At 28.2% G+C, this 25,538-nt stretch overlaps 3 protein-coding genes across 5 annotated transcripts; 1 reads left to right on the forward strand and 2 right to left on the reverse strand.

Annotated features, from left to right (window-relative positions):
• Window positions 1–4,173: 4,173 nt before the first annotated feature.
• On the reverse strand, window positions 4,174–4,980 carry LOC105435007. The gene has a single exon (XM_011653978.2). The coding sequence runs from the start codon at window positions 4,978–4,980 to the stop codon at window positions 4,174–4,176; it is 807 nt and encodes a 268-aa protein (XP_011652280.1).
• Window positions 4,981–9,098: 4,118 nt separating this feature from the next.
• LOC101217827 (polygalacturonase QRT3) lies at window positions 9,099–10,936 on the reverse strand. The gene is made up of 3 exons (XM_004141141.3): window positions 10,708–10,936; window positions 10,370–10,606; window positions 9,099–10,260 (listed from the first exon to the last, which is right to left on the reverse strand). The coding sequence occupies exons 1-3, from the start codon at window positions 10,888–10,890 to the stop codon at window positions 9,250–9,252; spliced, it is 1,431 nt and encodes a 476-aa protein (XP_004141189.2). The 5' UTR covers window positions 10,891–10,936; the 3' UTR covers window positions 9,099–9,249.
• A 5,824-nt stretch (window positions 10,937–16,760) lies between these two features.
• Window positions 16,761–24,301, forward strand: LOC101214478 (cinnamoyl-CoA reductase-like SNL6). 3 transcript variants are annotated; one of them, XM_031881850.1, is made up of 5 exons: window positions 16,761–17,507; window positions 21,313–21,509; window positions 22,634–22,828; window positions 23,096–23,252; window positions 23,730–24,301. In XM_031881850.1, exons 1-5 carry the CDS (start codon window positions 17,225–17,227, stop codon window positions 24,065–24,067), a joined length of 1,170 nt encoding a protein of 389 aa, XP_031737710.1. In that variant the 5' UTR covers window positions 16,761–17,224; the 3' UTR covers window positions 24,068–24,301. The 3 variants fall into 3 exon arrangements, with proteins under 3 accessions (XP_031737710.1, XP_031737711.1, XP_004141093.1); XM_031881851.1 differs by having other exon boundaries at window positions 16,762–17,507; window positions 21,331–21,509; XM_004141045.3 differs by having other exon boundaries at window positions 16,767–17,507; window positions 21,328–21,509.
• The last annotated feature ends 1,237 nt before the right edge of the window (window positions 24,302–25,538 follow it).

Raw genomic sequence — 25,538 nt, forward strand, 5'->3', positions numbered from 1 at the left:
TAAATTCGATTCAAGGAAATTAAAGATATTTTGAAATTAGTGTAAACGACAATTGCTAAAAACATTTTAAAATATAACAAACGTTTATTGGTATATTGATGATATTGTTAGAAACCGGTAGAAGCCAATTAGTGTTTATCATTGATAAAATTTAAAATTTTATTATTTTTTAAATACTTTGATTTATATTGCTATATTTGAAAATGTATCTCAACAAAAATATGTATTTAAAACTATATAAGAAAAAGTTAATTTGATAAATGTACTTTAGTTATTAAATCTAAATTGTAATAATTTTACCAAACACTGTAACAAATTTGTTAAAATAAATTGTTTCCTTGGTTGGCTTGAATTTTGATCTTTTTTTCAAAAAAAAAACCATGTAATATAATAATGAGTCGTGCACAAATGTTAAATTGAAGACTTAATCATAGTAACAAAATTGGTCTATAGTTTTTATCTATTCTCTCAACAAATAATGACATCATTCAAATTTATGACCTTGGTAATTATGTTACACTAAATGACAATACAAAAACCAATGTGTTAGTAGCCCAATTGGTCCTAATTAAAAGAGACTAATCCAAACCACACATTCCCATTTAAAATGAAATTAACACCCCAATTGATGTAATTTAGCTACTAGTTGGACAAAATGACGACTCAAAACAAGAAATAGTGAAATATTAATGCACATGAACACTCGTATAAAATCAACCAAATAAAGTTGATACATATAAAATAGACTTTTATGTATTTGTTACGTGTAATTATACATGCAATGATTTTGGCTTATCTTTTATCCTAACAAATTACTTGCAACGTTGGTAAACATGATTGGTACCTACCATGAACAGTACTTAATGAAACTCGATATAGTTAGATGATTGGGCAATAAAAAACTCAATCTAATTTAAATGAGCATATATCAAACACTCATCAATTATTTTGACTTCGTTTCACATCAACTATCTTAATCAATAGTCACTTTTATACCATTTTTATTTTGAGAAGTAGTACTTAAAACTTTTCCAAATAGATGCTATTTAGGATATTTGTGAAATGAAAAGTGAAAAAATGTCTAATATATTTTAAATTTAGGATAGTATTATCACATTCATTGTCCCTTTAACATTGGCTATCAAAATCACCTATAATTAGTTTAGGATTAATCACGTTTTGCGAGATAAAAAGAAATAGTACCTAAAAATTCTATAAAATACGTGTAAAATTACCTAAAATAAGTATAGAATTGATTTGAAAATGGATATTTTCAAACTTAAAACTCGTGAAATGTCTGTGAGGTAAAAAAAACAGTAGCTCTTCCAATGTGTAAAATCATGCAAATTTTTTCACATTAGTTAATAAATCATAAGCTCAATTAAAAAAAAACGACTTTAAAGAATTTCTCCATAAAAAAAAATCAGTAGCATGTAACAGTTAAAAAAACATTAAATTAACATTTACAAAATAACACGACAACTTGATCTGAATATTAAGAGCAAGTTTAAAAGAATCAGTTTAATAAATCATTAAATAATGTAAGTAAATCAAAGTTCGGATGCACACCTATCTAATTTCACGTGAACAAATAAAATAATCATAAACCTTAATGTTTTGTTCTAAAATTTAAACCATAGAGATGAAGCAAAAAATATATAAAAATGTTAGAATGATACACCAAATCATATCCAAATTCAACTAGATAAGTTAGTGTAACACAATTTTAAAAAATATCTTATCTAACTATAAAAAGTAAAAATAAAAAAAAAAATGTAAAATCAACCCAATAAAGCTGAGAGCTCAAGACCTCAAGCATACAAAATAGACTTAATGTATTTGTTACGTGTAATATACATTCAATAATTCTGGCTTATCTTTTATCCTAACAAATTACTTGCAACATTGACAAACATGATTGGTACCTATCATGTAAACAGTTAATAAAACTCAATATTTGAAGAGTAGAACAGTAAAAAAAGTCATACTAATTTAAGCAACCAAGTCTACTTAAATGATCATATATCAAACACTCATCCAATTATTTTGCTTTGCAAAATATCTTTCTAGACTAATATTTTGACTTCACTTTCCCATCAACTATCTTAATCGATAGTCTTTAACTACCTAACGTTTATACCATTTTTATTATAAGGAACAGTAGTAAACGTTATTAAAGGTATTGGTGAAACGGAAAGAGAAAGAAAGTGTAGAATATGTTTTGAATTTGGGATAGTATTATTATGACATCCATTGTCCCTTCAAGATTGGGTATCAAAATCAAACCCACCATCCATATGTGGGTATGGAGGAACATAATTATAAATTCTATAATTATTATATGTTGCCAATTTGGCTTCAAAAAGAAGAGCCAAATTCCCCAATTCAAATCTAAGTTCCAAATTCTTCCTCCCACGCCACTCTCTCTTTCACTCTTTATTCATTTTTCGACCTAACACTTATTATTATTACAATCAATTAATTCCCCACCCAACACACCCCCAAAAGTGCTTTTCACAGTTGCATTTTAGGTAAATGTATATTTCATTACATCGTTCTAAAACCTTTGCTTTCTCTTTGAACTTTTTAGTGGTAAAAAATTTGACATATCATTGTAAAGAAAAAGAGATGACAAAGCTATTTGTAACATAATCCTCAAACTTTGACTTTTCTTATCAACTAATTAACTTTTATATTGACACTGAAAGTCTGTCATCAAAACTTTAATAATGTCACTTTTACAATATCATGATTCTTTCTTTATATGTTATTATTGAACTATGTACCATGGTTGAATTTAGTTTATTGTTAATCTTTTTATAAGAAAAAAGAAAAGCTTGCTTTTCATAGTGCAACGAGTGAGAGTATGAAATTTTTAACTTTGACATCAATTTCATTACTCGTCATGGAAATATGTATTGATCCTACAAACTACCCATGTAACCTCATGCAATATATTGTTGAGAAATAATAATAAATAAAATATCAACTACATGATTATTTTATATATGAATTTTTCGTAGTCCAATGTAATGTATTAAGAATATAAACAAAAATTTTACTCTTTTTCTAAGCTCAAAGCATTATAGTTTGGAGTATGTGTTATTTAAATCCTAATAGCTACAAAAATAACATAGTATAGTATAATAATGGGTGAAATTTGTATATAGTTTTTTTTTGTGAAAAACTAATACTACTAAACCAAATTCAAACTTTGTATATATAAATAGTTTATACTTTTTCTTTTGAAAAAAAAAGATATTTAATTGATATAGTTTTAGTGTATATATATTAATATGTTATCTAACTTAAATATAATAATTCCAACAAATATGATCTTTTTTAAGAAAGCTTGGTGATGGAGCACTCTCCAAAGCATGAATCCTTATAGTGATTTTATAGAACTTGATAGTTTTTAAGAAATGATTTTGTGGAAAAATGAGATTTTTGATTTTGAGACTAAAATTGTAAATCAATTTTTTAAAAAGCAATCTCTCCTAGTTTATCTTATATGGTATAAAACAATAACATTTTTGTTGTTATGGTACAAAACAATAACAATTTGAGATATAGATTGGGATTGTTGACTATGCATATAAGTTTACATTATTCAATAATTTATCCACACCGAATCAATTTTAATTTAAATTTTAAATATAAAAAATATTTATAAAATATTCTAATTCATCTATGGAAAATGAAACTTTGTATATATCTATTTCAATTTAATTGATTGAAAATTTAAGTATTCACTTTCTTAGATGTGATTGAAGATTTTAAGTTTGATTGCATAGACATGTAGTGATGACTAAGGAGCCAAATATTTTTGTTGGGTTGATACACAATGAAAATCAAAGAATAAAACACATGGACTATAAAAATGGTAATAATATCCACCAAAAATTGATCCCAATCTCCATCAAAGTTCTCTATGGAATCTCAAATCAATATCCATTTTTAATAATCTCATTTTATACATATATCTAATAATCTAAAGATTGTATAAGTTCAAAGATGACCCAAAAACTTGTTCATCCATCATCTTTATTTTCCCCTTTTTTTTTTCATATCTAAAGATAAACATTCTAAGGTACTCAGGTGTAAAATATGAACCTCTCTCTCTCATAAACAGAGCTTTAAAAATTAAATGCTCTGCCCAATCGAATCACGTTTTTACTCCAACAACCAACCAATCCCGGCTCGTAATTTGTAAGGAAGATATGATTTCCTCTTACCTTCTTCTTTCAACGCACGATTCCTCACGTAGAACGATTCGTGTGCAGAGAGGAGATCTCCACCGGGCTTATTCGATTTCTTACTTGATTTTGTCTCTGATTTGATTTCTTTTGCCTTCTTTGAACTCGTTGATGGCGTGAAGGAGATGTACGATTGTTTTCCGTCGCTCTGACTTCTCCGAAGAAGGTCTCGGAATCCCCAACGCTTTGTTGACGATGATCCAGTGGATCGGCTCTTCTTGCAAGCCGGATTTGGCGTTGTTCCGATGGATTTAGGTCTCCAAACGCAGAATGTTTCGGATGGAACTTCTTCCAATTCGTCCACTGACGACAACGACGATGAAGAAGACAAAGAGGAAGACGAAGAAGAAGATGACCGCGGATTGATATCGCGATCTCGGATTAGAAGCTTCTCCAAGGGAATTCGAATCGGGTTCACGATTGGTGAATCTCGACCGTGGATTTCCGGTGTTTCAACTGGAGGTTCATCAAACAGAAGATCGGAATTGAAAATAGGAAACGCAGGAGGGGTTAAACCGGGAGGTGGAGGAAGGGAGACGAATTCGAAATCATGGTCGTGTTGTTCCTGATGGTTGGGTTTGTTTGGAGAGTGGGATGGATTGAAATCGAAGAAAGAGAAGGCAGCGGCTCTTATGGCGGCGTCTGAGGTCGTTCCGGTGGAGTAACAGTTGAAGCTGGGACACATTCCGAAATCTTCTTGTTGGATATGAACTTGGAGAGACATGGCGTTTGAGTTGGTGGTGAATGAAGAAATGGTAATTGAATGGTTCTATATTTATAGAGAGAAAGAGAGGAGAGGTGGTTCGAGGAGACGAGTAAAGTGCACCAAAAACACAAATCTAGAAATCCAATATTAAATTTTAAAAATATATATAACTTTAGTTGTGTAAAGATCCGTCTTTTAATTTTATATTTTAATTATCAATACAATAGACGAGTAGTTTTTCGGGTAAAAATAATTGGAATCGATGAAAGAATTATATTGTTACTATTCACTATATAATACATAAGGTTGAATTATGTTTGTTTTTTCAAAAATAGTTATATTATTTGTTTCCTTTCCTTAATTTACTTTTTAGGAGTGTATTAAAAATTATGTTAGGTTTTAAAATTTTAATAATACATTTTTAAAACTTATGTTTTCTTTTCAGAATTAAACTAAGAAGAATGGGAGTATTTAGCTACCATATTAAAAGATTTTAAAGAAAAAAATAATACATGATACATTCAAATTTAAATACTATTGAACAGAAGAATTCTCCCCTTTTTTACGAGTAGTTAATACTTAATAGGAATAAATTTACTTAATTAAAAATTACTAAAATTGACATTTTTTTTTGTTATATAAAGAAAAGTCCCAACCAATTAACTAATGTAGGGATAAGAAAAAACCAAGCTTACAACACTTCACTAACTAATCATGAAAAGAGACGATGGCCACACAAACTAGGTTCCGAAGAAACGCCTTTTAGCTAAAATATGGGTTGCAGAATTTCAATCACCACAAATGAAGTGAAAAGAAACACCATCAGAAGGTATAACTAATTATCAAATCTTCTCAATCATCGGTATGTCTCCAAAAGAGGTTGGAGAATCATGCCATCAAGAATTTTGATAAAAACCTTATAATTAGAAAGAATAGTTAGATCTTTCCCCTTGAGAGCAGGAAGCCATTTTGAACCCTTTCACTGTAGCATGAGATTCAACGTCACATAGAGAAGGTAAGCAAGAGTTGCAAAACTCACAATTGGTCCCTCTAATTCTAGCTAGCCTCACCATCAAGCAACACTCCACTAAAAACAGTAATATCAACACATAAAAGCCACATCCACAAACATGACCCAATTCAACAAAAAAACCAAAAGGACTAAGCACAATTTTTCACATATCAATACCACACTTTATAACAAAACCACTGTTCACAGAATTAAAGAAGAGAGATAATCCACAACCCTTACTTAAACACATGAATTATAATTGAAAACGATAACTTAACATGAATAAATTTAGAGTCTAATCAATTAATCAAGCCTAATTTATTATTTTCAAAGAAAAATATTTCACCCATTCAAACATTTATCTATCCAATAACAAATTATGCAGCAAATTTTGTTTTTCTTTTATTTTTAAAAATATTTTAAGAACATTTTTATATAAGTTTTTTCTAAAATAGAAAAATTAACAAACTATTTACACTCTATAAGACAAAACCACTCAAACACATGATTAATTACACTTGATCTTTTTATAAAATGTAAATATTTTGAACTATTTTTAACAAATATTTTTGTTGGCAGGGTAAAAAAATGTGCATAAAAATAAACTACCTTCGGAACACATCCAAATATTAGCCCAAATCAAAATTAAAGTAATAGATAAGTTGAATAGAGAGTTGGTAGGCAGTAGAACACCAAACTAAATTAAAGTAGATTGGACAAAAAGATTGTCCGTCCATTCATCCTACAAAAAACGACGTTATCTTGGAAAACGTGTCACGCATGTAAATATATATATATTGCTTACATAAATTAGCTTATATAAATACATAACATACTCTCACTCTTTTTCTTTTTCATTTTTCTCAAAACTATATTACCATCAACTCTTTAGCCAAAAAAATAAATAAACACTAAACTTACTTTCCTATTTAAATAAACTAAACTATTTCAAAATCCCTAAAATCTTTTACATTTTTCTAACAAATTCGTAGAAAGAATAAAACAAAAAAGTAATTACGAAATATACATTTTTTTCAAAAAATTGAGAAAATATTTACAAAATCATATTTGTTTTTTCTGAATTTTGGATTGATATTAAATAGAAATGTAATAATGAATAGAGATATAATGAAGTGTTGACAGGTGTCAAATCCGCGTGTGAGATGCTTTCCCTTTTACTTCACTGCCACGTTGTACGCCCATATCGGAACATACACGTGGTCTTCTTTCCAACGTTGAACCGTTTTTCCTTCCTTCCTTCCCATTTACTACAAAACTACACATCTTCTTTTCTTTCTTCCATTTTTCTAATTTCTAATTTGTTTTTTTCTTCAGGAAATTATTAATTTAAATTTTAAAATAGTAAAAAAAAAATTGATAATAAAGTTGACGTCGTAACATTTTTATCGTCTGAAAATCATATGATTACTATGTTATAGCTCTTCGATACCCTATGATTATCGTTCGACGGCAGTCTGATATCACTAATTTTATCATATTTGCAATATGCCAAAAATTGACGTCATGAGCTTTTTTTCTAAATGTTTTTGTTATTTGATGCAATTTTCCTATGTTTTATTTGAATATATTTATAAAACTTAATTAAGGGTCTAAACTAATATAATAATAAAACTTCATCATTTAAATTGATACAACCTCACTTAACCTTGTAATTGGTTAATATATATTTTTAGAAAGCACCCTTTTGAATAACTTTGCTAACGGTCGTTTGTTTAAACACGTCCATGAACATTTAAAATTAGTTTGCAGTATATCGTACTTCAACCTTTTATAAACGTTTCAAAACTTTTTGGAGACTTAAAACGATTTGAATATTCAAGTTTCCATGATGAGTGATTACGATAAAAATTCATGTCTAAAATTCCAAAGAACTGTCGTTTTAGTAATAGCGTTGAGACAAATATTTACGAAAGTTTGATAATAATGTTTACAGCTTTTGAAAATTCTACTATATTTCTACCTTAAAAATCTATCGACGGTATTTTTTAAAACTTTTGTTTAGATAAATTAAAGTTGTGATTGTAAAAGGTCGTTTTGATGATTTGAGATGAATCGTATAGAAATGGTAAAGAAAGGCAATGTAACACATGTTAACCACTGCTTGTCAATTTGATGTATTATTAAACATTAAATCAAGATTGCAAAATTCTCCATATCTACTTTTACATTATTTTATCAAATCAATATTTACATGTGGGAGACTTTTCTTATTTTTTAATTCAGCACTGTTGATATCTATCTCTATTTTTTGACATGTTGGTGTCACACTCAAAATATATAATATGTAATTTTGAATTTAGTATTTAGGGTTAAAATATATAGTTTATTATATTTGTTGATTCTTTTCTAAGATTCTCCCAACTATTTAAAGGTTGTGTTTTGCCTTTTTGGTCACATTATCTTTCTTATGAACTTTTGGGACACATCTAATACACAACATTGTTATAAACTTTAAAACATATGGGAAAAAAAATAAGTTTTTAAACATTATATTTGATAGATTTTTATATTATAAAAATTGATTGAGAGAATCTCACACTTCTCTAATTTTTTGTGAAATGAGTTGATATATAAGTAATTAGAAATTGTTATTGAAATTCATGAAATGATTTATTCATTTATTTAAGAAAATTCATGAAATTGTAAAATGTTATTGTTCTCCATCTCTTTTTTGGAGTTATTTAAATCTCCTACTTCTTTTTCTACCGTCTTCTTTAAACTTTCTCAGTTTTTCATCCTTCCTAAAGAAATGAAATTTATTTTTTGTGGGCCTTGGACTTGATTGTATTTGGGCCTTACCATTTCAACTCAAGTTTTGTTTGGGCTAAATATGGATTTCGGCCCAATATATATTTTAACCCTTCAGTTTCCTTTCTTTCCCATGTTGCACCCATTTTTCACGTTTTTTTTGTTTGTTTGGAGTATTTTATTTTTCGTTCATTCTTTTGTTTACTTTTCCATCTTTTCATGCTTTATTGCTTTTCTTCTTCTTTGTTTTTCAAATCGTTTGAATTTTATTTTCCGATTTTTGTGTGTTTAATGAAGAACAACAGTAAGAAGTGAGTAAGCGACGTTGAAGGGAAAGGAAGAATATGAACAAAAATAGAAAATAAAAAAGAAAATGAATACATTGAAGGTGTTTCTTTTACTTTACTGGTGTCTATACATCAAAGGATGAAGCAACAAACAAAGAATTAATCTTTCAGTTCAATTTTAATGTGAGGAAAGCAAGCTAATGAACAATAGTGTATGTATCATAAGGCATAGGTTGTTTGGTGTACTTGAACATGTAATGTAGCTGCTATTGCCAAATTGGACCTCACAGTTACTCTGTTGTGAGTTAGATTAGTTAAAACATGGTTTGGAAATACTTGACCCTGACTCTGCTCCATCTCCAATGAATACACTACATTTTTTATGAGGTTAGGAAACAACAATAGGCTTGAGAAATCAACTGTCCAAGTCGTTCCATTCGCCCTCGTCGATCCTCTTCCCACTGTCGATTTAACCACCATCCCACGGACATTATTTCTATCTACCACCACTTGATCAATTCTAGTGAAGGGAGTCATGGATTCATCTAACTCAACTATTCTCACCCCTGTATAATCTCCGGAGAACATGTTATCGACGATATTCAATCCGCTTATTACTCCCCCTATCGATTTCAATACAACCAATGCATTCCCTAAGAAGAAACATCCTGTTATATGCACTTGAACTGGATCCTCCACCACCACTCCTGTGTAATCCAAGTAGCAATTCACTATCCTTGTTTGTGTAAAACCAGGTTCCTTCACATAAATTCCTATCCCACCCAATGCCCTCGCCTTGTTGTAACAATGTACTCCCATCATCACATTTGCTTGTCCCAACACCATCACTCCAATCTCTGCTGAATATATCACTATGTCTCTCAACAAATTGTCATTTCCCATTATTTTCACTCCAATCCCTGAGAAATCCTTTTCGCCTCGGTCTCCGCCGACGTTTATGTGTTGCCCGATGAAGGAGTTTCGTATGTAGCTTTCATGCCCGCCTTCAATTACTATTCCCTCGCTCATGAAATGTGATATGTAACAGTTATCTACTGTAGTTCTCAATGAGTTGATAATGGCTATCCCACCTCCTCTGAAATTGCAGTTTAACATTAGATCCTTGAGTGTGATATATTCATACATCACAGCAGGTGATGAAGGCCTTAATTCTATAAGATGCCCATTGCTTGGAAAAGATTCGGACGCGCGTAATGATCCTCCATGTATCTGTCCACATATGTAAAATGCATTCTTAGATAGACAAAAGTTCAATCCTCAAAAACCAATGGATGATGAGAGGAGTAATTCATGTATCTTAGTATTATATAACAGGTACCATGAAGTTGCCAGCAGGTATGTCCGGTAAGCGCAAGGGACGGCTTATCTTGTAAGTCCCTCCATCTAGGTGAAGTTGAGAACCTCCAAGGTCTAAAATGCCTTTCATCAAATGACCATCTGTGGGATACTCAAATGCATCAAAAATAGCTTTCTCTATAGCCTCAGTGCTGTCAGATTCTCCAGTGGGATCAGCTCCATAGGCAACCACGTGATAAACACGAGATCCGGACATTGCCTTCATGGTTTGTCATTCATTCATATGGTTAGACAATTCCAATCCAATCAATGCCAACTCTTATATATATTGTGTCAATGGAAATAGAGATAAAGAGTTACCGTAGAAGGAGGTGCAGAAGAGAGGCTATTGTATCGATAGTTGTCGACGCGTCTCATGAAGTGATGATCTTCATAAGAAGTGGAATATGAACTCTCACTCACAGTGACAAATGCAGTGATGATAATTGCATAAACAAAGCCTAGGAAGGGCCTAAAAGTGTAAGCATAGTTTGTGGGATTCATCTCTCTCACACTCGGCTTATTAATGAGATGAATTCGAAGATGTAGGTATATGGAGAGATACATATATATATATATATGCTTGAGATGGAGGATGGCTTGGTCTCAATTTTCCAAGTGGTCAAATGTAAGATTGGAAATTTCAGTGTACAGGTAAACTTAACTGTTTGTGTTTAGTATTAATATGACCATGACGTATTACTTGATACTTAGTATGAGATATTTGTGAAGATTAAACTGACTGAGTGCAATGTTTTGGTTAAATTAACTTGCAAATGTGGTACAAATTAGAGGTTTGGTTATATTATTCAAAGTTAGGCTCAACAGTGGGTTTAGAGTTTCTATGTTTGTGTGTCTTTTGTTTTGTTTTCTGGTGCAAAATGGTTGTCTCTATGTTTCATGCATTTTCTAGTAATTGATTAAGCTAATCTCACTAATACTACTTTTCAACCAACAACCAAATTATTCAATATTTTGACCAATAATAATGCCTTTTCCATTCTTTTGGGACACCCATTCACCTTTTTTTCACAATAAAACACCATATGTGTCTCTGATTTGTGTATTTTTCTCCTTCTCTCTCATTTTCGTTTCCTTGCAAGAAAAAAAAATGGAAATTAAGGTTCTCTCTCTTTAGTTTGTGATTCAAAAATTGCTTTAGGAAACAAAGATTTAGTAGAAAATAAAAACAAATTCTTTTGTTTTAAAAATATGTTTGGCTTCCATTTATAATTTTGAATTCAAAATTCAAAAATGTAATAATACTATATTTATGTTTGTTAAAATATTTTTTTTTATAAAAAAAGTATATTAAACACGTTTTAATTGTTTTTCTCCTCTTTATTTGAAAATGAATCAAAAGCATTAGTAATTAATTAAGTATTTTTAAAAACTTAGTTTTATACTAATATTTTAATGTCATTCGATTGAGTTTATTATAAATTTTAATTTTAATTTTAGTTCTACAAAATGTAGATAGTTTGGTTAGACTTCAGTTTCCAAAGAACACAACTAAAAAGAAAGGAAAAAAGAAATGGGAAGATGACATTACCAAACTATAGAGCCATAAATATGAAATTGATGGTGAAGGCCAATCATATTATAAAAATAACAAAGATAATACGCATAGGCATACACGGGCTGCATGCTGTTGTGCTTCCACATCTTTAGGCCCGGCCCATCATTGGGAATTAGAAACATAAACACAGCAAAAATACCATATCAAATCACAATGACAAATGTGTACAATCAAAATGGGTGACTTGATTAATGATAATTGATTTATGAAACTTTGAATGGTATAATTTAATCATACTTCATATAATGGTATAATTTCACATGTTTAATATATAGTTTCACATATTAGTTGTGTTATTACTTTAAGAAACTTTGCCATTTACTTACTTTCTCTATTTTCTATCTTTTCTCAATTTGGAGCTACATTATTTCAATCTAAAAGTTTGATTTCTCCAAATTCAAAAATTTCAACAAAACCACAAACAAATAAATACATTTATTTAATTTAACCTTATTCAATTAAATTTTCATAGTTCTCAATATATTTTTCAAATTTATATTATTTTATAATTATCTATCTATTTTTCCAATTTTTTCTTTAATACAACATGCATCCAACTCCATCAATTCTAATTCTCCATTTTATTAATCGGACGTTTGAAGAAATAAATAAATTATTTATTATCGTTTAAAAGTTCAAGTTAATCTAATTGAAACAATTATGTCTCATACCATATTTTCAAATTAAGTATCAAAGAGAATGACGTTAATTGTTAGAGTTTTAAAAAATTGATACGATTACTATTAGTTGTAAATTGGAGATATACCTTCTATCTTACATTTGTATATTTTTTAATTCACTTCAAAATTTTCTCCCATTTTGTTTTAATTTGATTATTTTTAGTTGGGTCAATCATCTAGTCTATCTTTAATTCTTAAATTAAAAAGAAGAAAAAAAAAAAAAAGATGAGTTAGATTTCTGACTTTTTGACTATTCATAATTTTAATTTTATTTTCATTGACTCTGTAGAAATAATGGTGTGAGTTGATATTCTATTTGATAAAATTTGAATGAATTCACATAATTCACTAACTATAACAATAATAAAAAGAACCTAATAGATTTGGTGGATTTCAAAAGTTTCATGTATTTATAATATTTCTTATTAGTTGTTTTCTTTAATGGGTTGCAAAGTTTGACTTAAACGTTACTTAGTATCATTCACTTGTCAAATGGTCTCTCTCATCCACTCAATACTTATTAAATATAGTACTATAGTTTATAAACATATATATATATAACTTACCTTATTATTTGTACAATTTGTATATAGTTTGTGTTCACTTAATAATTAAAGCAAGAATTAGCAAAATAATAATAATAATAATAAAAAAAAAAGGAAATATTATTATATCATGTACAAGAAAATGTATATTTGAGATTTTAATGGAAAGTGATTAATACTAATTTAAAACATCTTAGATTAAAAAAATTAAAAAATAGAAAACGATGTTAGTAAGAGATAAAAAATAAATATTTTGAAAATTTATTAATGAGAAATAATAATTTCCAATAAATAAAAAAAAAACAACTACATAAATAATTAATAGTAAATCTGAAAATGATATATGTTTTCTTTTAAAATATTAGAAACTAAGAGATAAAAGAGAATATCAAAATGTCTTAAAATGTTACTAAATTTTAAGACATTTAGTGGAATATTACTTATTATAAAGTAGACTAATTAATTCTCAAAATCTTCATATTATTAATGTGTAATTACAAATTATTTTAAATGTAAATTTTTTTAAAAATATTTATAAATATAACCAAATATATTATAATATAGAATATTAAGAATACTCACATGTATCTATCTATCACAATCTATTACCATCTTTCATTTTATTGACTTAAGTTTTAAAGACAACCAAATTAAAAGAACGAGAAAAGTTAGGTTCTTCAAAGATGACGGCCAATTTGATTGGTCAGAACATGAGTAACAATCAAAGAGTGAAGCTATACATATCCATAAAAAAGATATCATAGTCTTAGTCTTAATCTTAGGTGTGTAAAAACTAATTCACAATAATAATAATAATAGTCAAGTTACTCCGCTCCATTGAACACAAATTTTGCAATTGTTGTGAATGAGTTACAACTGCCCATGTGTAGATGAAATATTAATTAAAACTCTATGTAACAAAGGGCTTTAGTTAATGCATTTTAAATGGATTAGAAGCATATACATAATGAACAGACCAATTCAATAGGTTAGTTATTGATATTAAATGAGCAAAATAAAACCCACCCACTTCATTTGGGGTTTAGCTAAATAATTCAAATTTATCTAACTTAATCAAAACAAAAAATTGAAATTTTAGGATGATAATTGATATACACAACTCGACAAATTTAGGTACATATGTTCTTTCTTTAAAAAAATATGTAAAGTATAATCTTAACGATACTAAATGTTTTAATCACTTTATTTATTATCGAGATTATCAATTTTACTTCTAGATTAACTTTATACAATGATTCTGATTCAAAAATTAAAAAAAAAATAGCTGTACAAATTAACACATTTTTCATGTTTCATTATATCTATAATTGAAAAAGAAAAAAACACAAACAAACATTTCTTTAGGTTTTAATAATTGTAAAAATTAAATTTAAAAGTCACAGAGCCAAGCACTTTGATGTAATAATTAAACTGTATAAACTATAGTAAACTAACGTTAAGTTAACTCAAACACTTTTCAAATTTTAGTTTTAGGGACTAAATTGTCTATTTTGAAACTTTAATGAATAAATAGCTACCACCGTCAAACTTTAAGGACCAAAAGTATATTTTGACCTTAAAGTTATTATTGATAGTTGGTGTAAGTTGTTATCACCAATAGCTACTATCGATTATCACTTCTTATTTGTTAGTGCTTCTTTGTGATTTTCATAAATTGACTATCAATAATAGTAACGATTAGTGTGGAAACAATGAGTGATAATCGTTATAAATTACTATCGGGATAACTTTCAATTAATTTGTTGAAAAACTTGTTATCCATAATTACTATTATTATTATTAGTGATATATGAATATAGTCACTAAAATACTTAACCTTTTAAACTTAATTAGATTTTATTATTTGAAACCAATAATTTATAAGAAAATATTTGGAATTACACAAAGTTTGAAAAGATAGTTTATTTTGCTATATTTTGATTATAACTCTAATTTATATAGTCTAAAAGAGTAGTTGGAGGGGTTGATTTCAAATATGCTTATAAACTATGGGGTTGATTTTGATTTTTGAATTTATGCATGATTTTTTTTCCTTTTATAATTTGTATGTTTTCTCACGTAATTCAACTGAATCAATCCTAATTTATTAAATTCTAAGAATCTAAATTATTTAATCCTCTAATTAATATAATTTTGAATATGTTTAATCTCTTCAAAACCTTGTTTCGGTTAGAAAAAAATCGCTACATGACTAAAATTTAAATTTAATGTACTTGATTTTGATATACCATTTATTTCAATTCTCCACAAAATAAATAGTGGGTTTGAAGGGGTTTTAAATCATAAGAATTCTTCTTTGAATGGAATTTTTAAATAAAAATTGAAAACATTATCATAAAAATAAAGTAGTAAGAAATTTAAGTAACGTGTACACACATGGCCTTCTATCTAAATAAGGTGTTGATTTTTAAATAATAGTGACATATTTGGCCACACATACATACTTTATACTTTATATTGAATTTAAATTTATTGTTTTTTACTTTTATTCATTCTCTTCCCTTTTTAATAAAGGGAGAAGATAGAAAAGTAAAAACCCACATAACCTAATAATCAATATAAAATCAGTAAAATCGGGGATAATTGAAAATAAGGGGTTGTTTTAAAAAAACAAATTGGAAAAAATTGGTGTTTTTAAAATTATTTAGGTAAATTATTATTTTGATAATAATGAAATTTGTTACTTTAAAATTCTAATATTATAATAAAGATAATAATAATAATAAAAAAAAGATGATGATGATGATAATAATAATAATAACAAAACAACAACAATATAAGTTGAATGGGCACTGATTTCTTTTCATTGTTTTTCGTCCAAAAAGAAAGAAAAAAAAAAAGAAAAATAACATAGAAACATTCTAATAATGCCCAATAAATCACCCCTTTTATCAAATTAGTTTTGAAAATACCAATTTTTTTCAATTCTTTTTTAAAATCATCCCTTTTTTTTAAATCACCCATAAAATCGTAAAAAATAAAAAATAAGTAATGTCACATCACTCGAAAAGTAACTCAGAATTAAATAAAATTTATTTTCAAACTTAAATGACCAAACATATTTTCTAGTTTTAAATACTACTTTTATTCAACTATTTATTTATCTATTTTGTTATAGTTTTTTTTTTGTCTCTGTATTATTTTGATTATAATATTTTTAATACTTTAGTGTATTTTAAAATGTTCGTCTCATACTTTCAATTTTTGTTTTCTTACTGAACTTCTAAGAAACTTAAAAGAATTTTGGATGACAACAAATTAAATAGAAGATGGGATCAGAAAATATTTTTAAAAATTTTAAAGATTAAAATGAAGTATATTTAAGATTACATACATGGAAAAAGTAGTATTTAAATAAAATTAGAAGATGAATTAAAAAGAACTCAAAGAGGTTGAATAGAAGGAAAAAACTTGAGCTGCGATTAAAAGTTATCATTTTAATTCTTTATTTTTAAATGGATAGGACAAGATAAGAAATAATTATTGTTATTAAAAAGAATATGAGAAATCAAGGTGGAATCATATGAGTATGAAATCTATGAGCTCGAGCTTGATAGGATAAAGTTGAAGCACTATGGTCTACGTTTATTTTAGAAATTTATAGCATTTGGAGGATCACTTGTATATGGCTTACTCACTGCCAACATAAAAAATTGTCAAATGCTTAAAAAAAGAAGAGGAAAAAGCAGAATTTAGTAGAGGATAAGTTTGTGATTCAGACAAGAGAATTATTGAGATCCCACACGAAACATGGTGATGGTGATGAAGATGATGATGATGATGATGATGGAGATCATTATTTTTCTTTCCAAAATAATTTAACACTATGCAGAGCTTTAAGCAGTGGGCCGTTACTTTTTGCAGAGGAAGTAGCGGAGATCATTCCCGTGAAATTTAAACCCTTCTTCTCGTGATATAAATATTCACTACTCCCTCCTCTCTCTCACACTCTCATCATCTCCAAACATTTTGTGCCTTCACCCTTTTCCCTACTTTTAGTTTTCCAACTTCAAATGGGGGTTGCAGGACCCGAAGATCATCAGCGTCGGCGAGGGGATTTGGAGGACCTCCGCCGCATCTACGAATCTACCCAAATGCTTGCTAGTCACCGGAAGGATAATTCTGACGACTTCTATGGAAGGAGAGTTTTGTCTAACTACTCCTCCAGTGATACCGACGAGGAGACCAGCGACGAGCTTGTTTGCGTTACCAGTGGCGTCTCTCTCTTAGGCCTTGCGCTCGTGAATCAACTTCTGCTGCGTGGATTTTCCGTTCGGATCCTCGTCGATAGTCCAGGTTTGTTTTGAATTCCATTGCTTGTTTTTTTTTTTTTTTTTTTGTTTCGAACTGAAATTGCTGCTCAGAATCGTCTGATTTTTTTAGCTTTTGATTTGATTTCTCCTCTGATCTGAGCTTTGAGCTTAGTTTTTATCCTATTTCAGATTTCTTTCTGTTGTAGTGTCGGTGATATTGGTGCTTAGAATCGTTTGATTTTTTAGTGCTTAACTCTTGATTTTCTCCTTTGTTTTATGATTAGGTTGAACATTTTCTAGATTACTCTGTTTTACATTTTTGGGAATCTTCTATGAATCTGTCGCATCTGTTGAAATCGTTAGATTTTTTTAGTGCTCAACTCTTGATTTTCTCCTTTGTTCTAAAATTAGCTTAGATCGTTTCCCAGCTTGCTGTATTTTTTTATTATCTTCTTGTTATTTACCTCTTTGTTTCATTTACATTTGTAGTGATGATCGTTCAATTTTCTGGTGCTCAACTATTGATTTTCTCCTCTTTCTGTTCTCTTTCTTTGAAAGAACATAGTGCATTTTCGGAATCTTTTTGTATTTTACGCATCTGTAACTCATTGGCATTCTTATTTAGAATCTTCGATTTTTCGAGTGCTTGAGTCTTGAATTTTTCCTCCTCTGTTCTTAAGCTTAACGTTAATCATTTTCCGGATCACTTCCTATTTTCCTTGTCATTTCTGAAAAGCATATTGCAATTTTGGAAATCTTCATATTTCACGCATCTGTTTCAGTCCAACATTGATACTGAGATTTAGTTCGATTATTTTTTCGTCTTAAACTCTTGTTTTTCTCCTCGTTTGAACATTATTATTTAGATTAACAAACAAACAAAGAAACAAAAGCATATTGTATTTCAGAATCTTCTTCCTATTTCACAAATGTGTTTGTTTCAAAATCTTGATTTCGTTTCAGAATTCATATCTTTATCTACAGAAGAATAAATAATTAATTTGGACTTTGCTGGTAAGCAGCTGGTCCAACTTTCAGCCACCAACGGCAGCCATTTTTTTTTCTTCACTGAAAGCATTTTTATGTATCGCTTTTTCTTCTTGGCCTTTTCACAAACGGACTGATTCAATACCCCGATTTTGAGAATCATGAGAACGTCAACATTATGGAGGAAAATCAATATTTATATAATTATTTTTGGCTTTTTGCCCAAAACTGTAATCTGTTTATATTTTCTCTTACTTCTTTTGGAAAAAAAAGAACAAACAAAAGTTGCTTTAGAAACCCCAAAAATAGTTATGAGTAGCCAAATATTGAAACTACCTAGCAAAAGAAACTTAGATTCGTTTCTTAAATTTGTTTTATATTGTTTTTAAAAGAGCTTCAGAATATGAATTACTTCAAATTAATATTTTGAGATTACAACTTTGAGAGTAGACAAGATTATAAATAAAGGTTTAAATCATGCTTTTCTTCGCTGTGTATTTTATTCTATTTTGGTTTTTTAACTTTTTAGTCATGAACTTTTAAAAAGAGCATGGTAAGATCTTCGACCTTAATATTTCTTTAACCTTTTATCGAACTGGTGATGTTATTTGTAAATTAATGTTTTATGGAAGAACTAAAAAAAATAAATATTTTTTAGATTTTGATCATTTTGGCATATTGTCATTCCACCTCACTTTTTTAACTCATATGATTGATGCAATTCATCTAACATATAAACTTTTTAATACCTCAGGTTTGAGATATTTTGTGATTTATTAATGTGCTTTTTTTCTCTTCCTTTCAATTTTTTTTTTCGGATTTATGATTTGCCGTGAGAACATTTGTTTAAAATATTATAGAGTTTATTTTAAACAAGTGTTTCTACTTATTTTATTTTCTTAGTTTATTTTACGTTGTCGTCGTGGAAGTTAAACATTAATAATATATCAGTTCTATTTTTTTCTATTTTATATATTTTTTTATTCTACTTGGTTAAACACCAACATGTCTATTTATAACTATTTAAAACCCCAATATATCTCATAGATTTGCTTCAAAATTATTTCAATTTAAAAATTAAATAAATACATAAAAGGTGGTGGAGAGTCGATAAAAGATGTGGAAGATTTAAGTTTTGAAGAAAAAAACATAATTAGTTTTTAATATAAGTTTATTTATGAAAATTCTATAGCTTAATCATTTTTTAAAAGATCAAATATGAATAAACATGCATAAGAGTGATTCTATTCAAAGTTTAGGAATCAAAATATAATTTTTTACGAAAGTATAACAATCCAAATAGTATTTAAATATAAAACAAAAAGAATATTATATATATATATATATATATATATAAAGAGAAATTATAAAATAGAACGTTTGATTAAATATTTAAATAAATTTTAATTTTGTTTGATAAATAATTTGTGGATTTTTTTATTTTATTTTATACAAAATTCCCGTAATAAATTGAAAGGGTCTAAAAACGTAATAGAATAAAGAAAAAATAGACAACCGAAAGGTTTTAACCTTCCCTTGCTCTAAGCAAGAGGAGATCTGCCACGTAGGCTTTTCTTAAATAATTGGGTTAGGTTAATGATCGGACATTATGTAAGTTACGTGTCTTTTTCCTCTTGCGAACATAACTTTACATTATTCATAAATATTAGCAATTTCCTAATATAATTAAATGCAGTGAGGTTTTTTCTTTCTTTTTTTAATCATAAAATGTAAATACTTTTATCTTTTAGAAATCTACCTCTAATGAAACTTTTAAAGTTGAAATAAACTAAATTTGTAATTTTTAAAATTTTCCATATCGAAAAACTTTTTTGCATTATATTGAAAAGTTAATAATTTTCTCTCTTAATAATCTTCTAAGTTCTCTAAGGTTTTCTTAACTCTAAATCTGAAAATTATTGAAATACATATATATAAACACTATTCTTGCTTCTGACCTTCAATAAATGGAGGTTTAAAGATTCAAAACGTCTAGATATAAGCCTTGTGAGATGAGTACAATTGCCATTCATTTCTAACTACTAATTGTACCTTTTTTCAACCACCCTTCTACTCAATTAACTAATCCAATTAGGCTGAACCTATCACAAACCATTCTTATATATACTTTTTCTTAATCATTCTTTTGTTTTATTTTCCTTCATGATTTCTTTTTTATGTTTGTTATTTTTTATTAACCTATTGTGACTTTCTACCATTTCATTAAATATCTAGCTAATAAGTTCATGAAATTTCAATTATGTTGCAAATACTTAATAGGTTCATTAAATTCTAATTATAGAGCAAATAGTTATTTTTCAACTTTTAAAAAATGTCTAGCTAATAGATTTTTAAATTTTAAATTTTAAATTCTATGTCAAATAAATGTTTGATTGTTTTTTTTTTTTTTTTTTTGATGTGGAATCTGATAGGTGCTTAATTTATTAACCAATTTTAAAATTATAAATTTAATAAATACTTGAAAGTTTAAGTCTTATTACACATTCAATTCAATTAGATTATTAGATCATTTAATTTTTAAAACGTTTGAAAATGACATTAGGTTTGTCATACAAAAATATTCAACCATGAAGACCTTTCATACATTTTTCTTTAAATAAATCAATTTGATAGTTTATTTGAAATCAAACAAAGTGATCAATGTAGAATAACACACTATAACTTTATATATCAAGATATTTAATATTATGATTATTTGTAGAACTAAATCTAAGAAATTTGTGACATATAGGCATGAGACATTTAGCTAGGCAATTAACAATTTAATAGGAAGGTAATTATGTGAAATTAATAATTAAAATTGGAATGTATTGAAGTTTAATATAAAGATATGGATGTTGAAAATGATGATGCAGAAGATAGAGAAAAAGTGAACGAGATGAAATTGAAAACAGAAGCAGGTGGTGGAGTTAGCAAAATATGGACATTGTGGGGCGATCTGAGGGAAAGCCATAGCTTAGCAAATGCGTTTGAAGGATGTCGTGGCGTATTCCATACCTCTTCTTTCATCGATCCTTCTGGGCTCACCGGCTATTCGGTACGTATTTAATTAACTCCCTATTTCTTTTTAATCTTTTTTAATTTACTCCCTTATATTTGAAACCCTTGAAGCTGTAAAAAAAAGCTTAAAATATTTTTTAGATTTTTTCTTTGAGATATATAATTTACAATCTCTATAGATCAATCTTGATATTTTATATTTACACTTAGAGAAAGTTATAAGAGAGTTGGTGTTGATTCTACACTAGAATATATTATAGATTTTCTATTTCGAAAATGTTCAAGAATTGCCAAATTGAACTTAGTTTAACAACAGGTCAAATTCTTTACTGGGTTATTATAGAGTTAAGACAGTGGTGATGTATAAATTAGGTTGGATCTATTTCCATCATTATTATTAAAGTTTACGTGATATTTTGAAAAATAAACAGAGAAGGACATGGAAGACACATCAGTTAATAGTAAAAGGCTTAATAAAACAAAGTTGATGGTTATTAAGTGGAAGACACATCAACATTGTGGCCAAACAGCACATGAAAAGTTTAACGTAATCGGAGGAAGATTTAAATACCGTCATATTGTTTGTTTGTATTGTTGGATGATCCACACATAAACACACACTTTGGCAAATCATTCATTGACATATGTAATTGCATACATTTTGAGTAAAATTCGTAATATAATGAGATTGTATTTACTATTTTCACCTTCACGATCTCATTTCAATCATTTTTTTTTCACTATTTTTACTGCTCATGATTTTCAACATTTCTAACCACCTAAAATTATTTATATTTTGAAGTGTAGACACTTGATTTTGAAAATGATCTGATTGATTTATTAAATATGATATAAATAAATCATAATAAAGAGAGGAGGAGAAATAAGAACTTTCTTTGTTAATTATTGTTATTATTAACCTAAAATTGTGTTATTTGAAAAAGTAACAAATGGTGTATAATCTAATAAATAACTAAAAGTTTTTAAATTAATGTATAGAAGGAAAAGAAAATGAACATACATATATATATATATATATCATGTGGGTATTTAAATTCTTATAAACATCTTTTAATTTCCATTTTAGTATCTTTTAGTTTCCATTTTAATAGAATCTAATGTAACCTTCTTCTAAATGATGATGATGTTGAGTAATAAAAGAAAGCCATGGTTGAGGTGGAAAAGAAGGTGAGTGAGAATGTCATGGAGGCCTGCGCAAGAACATCATCTGTAAGATACTGTGTTTTCACCTCTTCTCTTTTGGCCTGCATATGGCGTGACGGCACACGAGCTGAGCTTCCTCCTGTCGTCGACCATGATTGTTGGAGCGATCCATCACTATGCAAAAATAAAAAAGTAAGTCTAAATCTTGAAACTTGTTTTAATTACTGTTTTTTCCCAGCTTTAAACTGTTGCTTAAGACCCATATAATTGAATAAACTTTGTGAATGCATGTCATGCTTATTAAGCAATTTCAAAATAATATATTTAAAACCGATCACTTGTACAATTTTAAAGCTATTCATAAGGGAAATAATGTATATAATGTGTGTAGTTGGTATGGAATATCATGTGGTCTTGAAGAAAACAATTTAAAGCTCATTATGTTGTATGGAATTGAAGCTATGGTATGCTTTGGGGAAGCTAAAGGCAGAGAAGGCAGCATGGAGGATTGCAAAAGAAAGAGATATAAAGTTAGTCACCATTTGTTCTGCATTGCTAACACCTCCTCCTCACCTTTCTACCAATAATTCAACTCCAACAATTGCATATCTCAAAGGTACTTTTTATTTTTCCCAATACCTTAAATTTAATACTTCTCAAAGGTTAGTCTTTCAACAAATCGAAGTCTCAAAGGTTAGCGGAAATAGCATGATGCAATTTTTTTTTGTACATAATGCAAAATTTAACTCTTAACTCTCAAAATATATAGCTGATAAACTATATATATATAACTCTTACTAAGAGTCTATTGATAGACTATATTATTGCTCTATAAACGATAAGTCTACACGGATAGATTTTGTCTTATGATACACACTATGATTGGTATACAACTTGGGTACAACTTTTTTATACGATAAAAGCTTGAAAACTACTTTATTCTTGCTAGCTATAGTTTGAAGTTAAACAAAAGATAAAAATAGTTAACCGAGAACTATTGGCAACGGTACAGTTGGTATAGTTTCTCCTAATTAAACTATTGTCAATCCTATTCAAGTTCTCGATCTTTTTCACTTGTACTTGACATAATTAGGAGCACAAGAGATGTATGATCAAGGGCTACTGGCAACGGTGAGCGTGCGAACTTTAGCGGAGGCACATGTGAACGTGTATGAGGCAATGGGAGAAAATGAAGCACATGGAAGATACATCTGTTTTGATCAAATAATCAAAACACAAGCAGAGGCAGAGGCTTTGGCAAGAGAGGTATGTGTGCCTATCACCAAAATTTGCCAATCTCAAGAAGAAGAAGCAGAAAAGGCATCAACAAGCACTTCTACTAAGTTTCAGTTATCAAATAAAAGGCTTTTCAATCTCACTTCTTCAAGAGCTCCTTCTACTCGTTGTTTTTCTCTTAATGCATTTCCCTAATTTTAACTTTATTTTTCTCCACTTTGTTCATCAAAATCAATGTTTTGTATAATATAATGGTGCTATTGTGTCAAAAATTTAAGAAAAAAAGGAGAAAAAAATGCATAGATGAGTTGTAATAAATGATGAAAAGTTGTAATAATTTAAGTATGTATTCCAATGTAGAGGTTTGAGGTTCGAATTGAATCTTCGACAATAAGCTAAAAAGAAAGATAGTATTATATGTTTGGAGTATATTTTTTTAATTTTTCAAAATTACAATAAAAATCAAAATAACTATTCGTTAACTTCTCTCTTGAGAAAATTTCGATTGGATTTCAAGTTCAAATATATTCAATTCTCTCACCCTAAATTTTGTTTTAAAAAAACTTATTGAAAATTCAATGACATATTCGATTATTAAATGTTATTTTGGTGTATCATTTCATTTATCTCAATGTTACACTTCTAATAAATTTTAATAGTAATCATGGTTTTATATGGATAAAAATTGGTAGAATAACAATAATAATAACAATAAATTTCATGAAACATTTTGTAGATAGCACAAACATCAAATTGAATATATATTTCAATCGGTTCAGTTTAATTGTTTTCCACTTTTTGCCAAACTCGAATCCAATTGAAAAGTTTCAATATTTTATTTTCAAATCAAAACCTCAAAATTGGTTGGTTTCAACTCAATCCAATAAACAATAGAGTAATAAAAATATCATGTTAAATTATAAATCAAACTTTTATATATATATAAAAAAAAAAGAAATAAATTCATCATAAATCTAATTAAATACAAAATGAAAGCAACAAATTATTATGTACAAAATTAAAATTTAAATGTTGGAATTAAGTTAAAAGGTTTAAAAATGTAAAATTGTTAAAAAGATATTTGTAAACATTTTATATTGATAATAATATAGAGTAAGCAATTGAATGATTCCAAAAACAAAAGAAGAGGGTAAGCGTCGGAATTTGAGCGATCAAAGATAAAAGAGAAGAAAAATCAAGAAAGAAGAAAATATTGTTATTGTTGTATGAACCAATCTTCGATGAATTCAGATCCCAAATCCGTGAACGATAAACACAAGAACAATCAAGATCATAATCCGCCACCAAAGGGCCTGAAAATGAAACAAAAAGTTACTGAAGATCACAATTATCAGCCAGCAAAGGATTCCAAAATGAATCAAAAAATTGATGATGATGATGATGATGATGTCTATCGAGATTTATTTTCATTATATCCTCGTTATTTTGAGGAACAATTTAATATAGAAAATATCGGAAGTTTCGTCCAAGTTGGTTTCGAAGAAAGAAGAGATCAAAGGGATGATGATTATAGGGGAGAATCATCGAAAAGAAAAAGAATCACAAAATCTCCCGAACTCGAACTGATTGATCTGAATTCGGATTCGTCTAGTTCTGAGCCAGTGAAATTAATCGAAGAAATCGTGAAGATATACAGTGATTACAT

This window comes from Cucumis sativus, chromosome 3, assembly GCF_000004075.3.
Source record: "Cucumis sativus cultivar 9930 chromosome 3, Cucumber_9930_V3, whole genome shotgun sequence".
Classification (NCBI taxonomy): domain Eukaryota; kingdom Viridiplantae; phylum Streptophyta; class Magnoliopsida; order Cucurbitales; family Cucurbitaceae; genus Cucumis; species Cucumis sativus.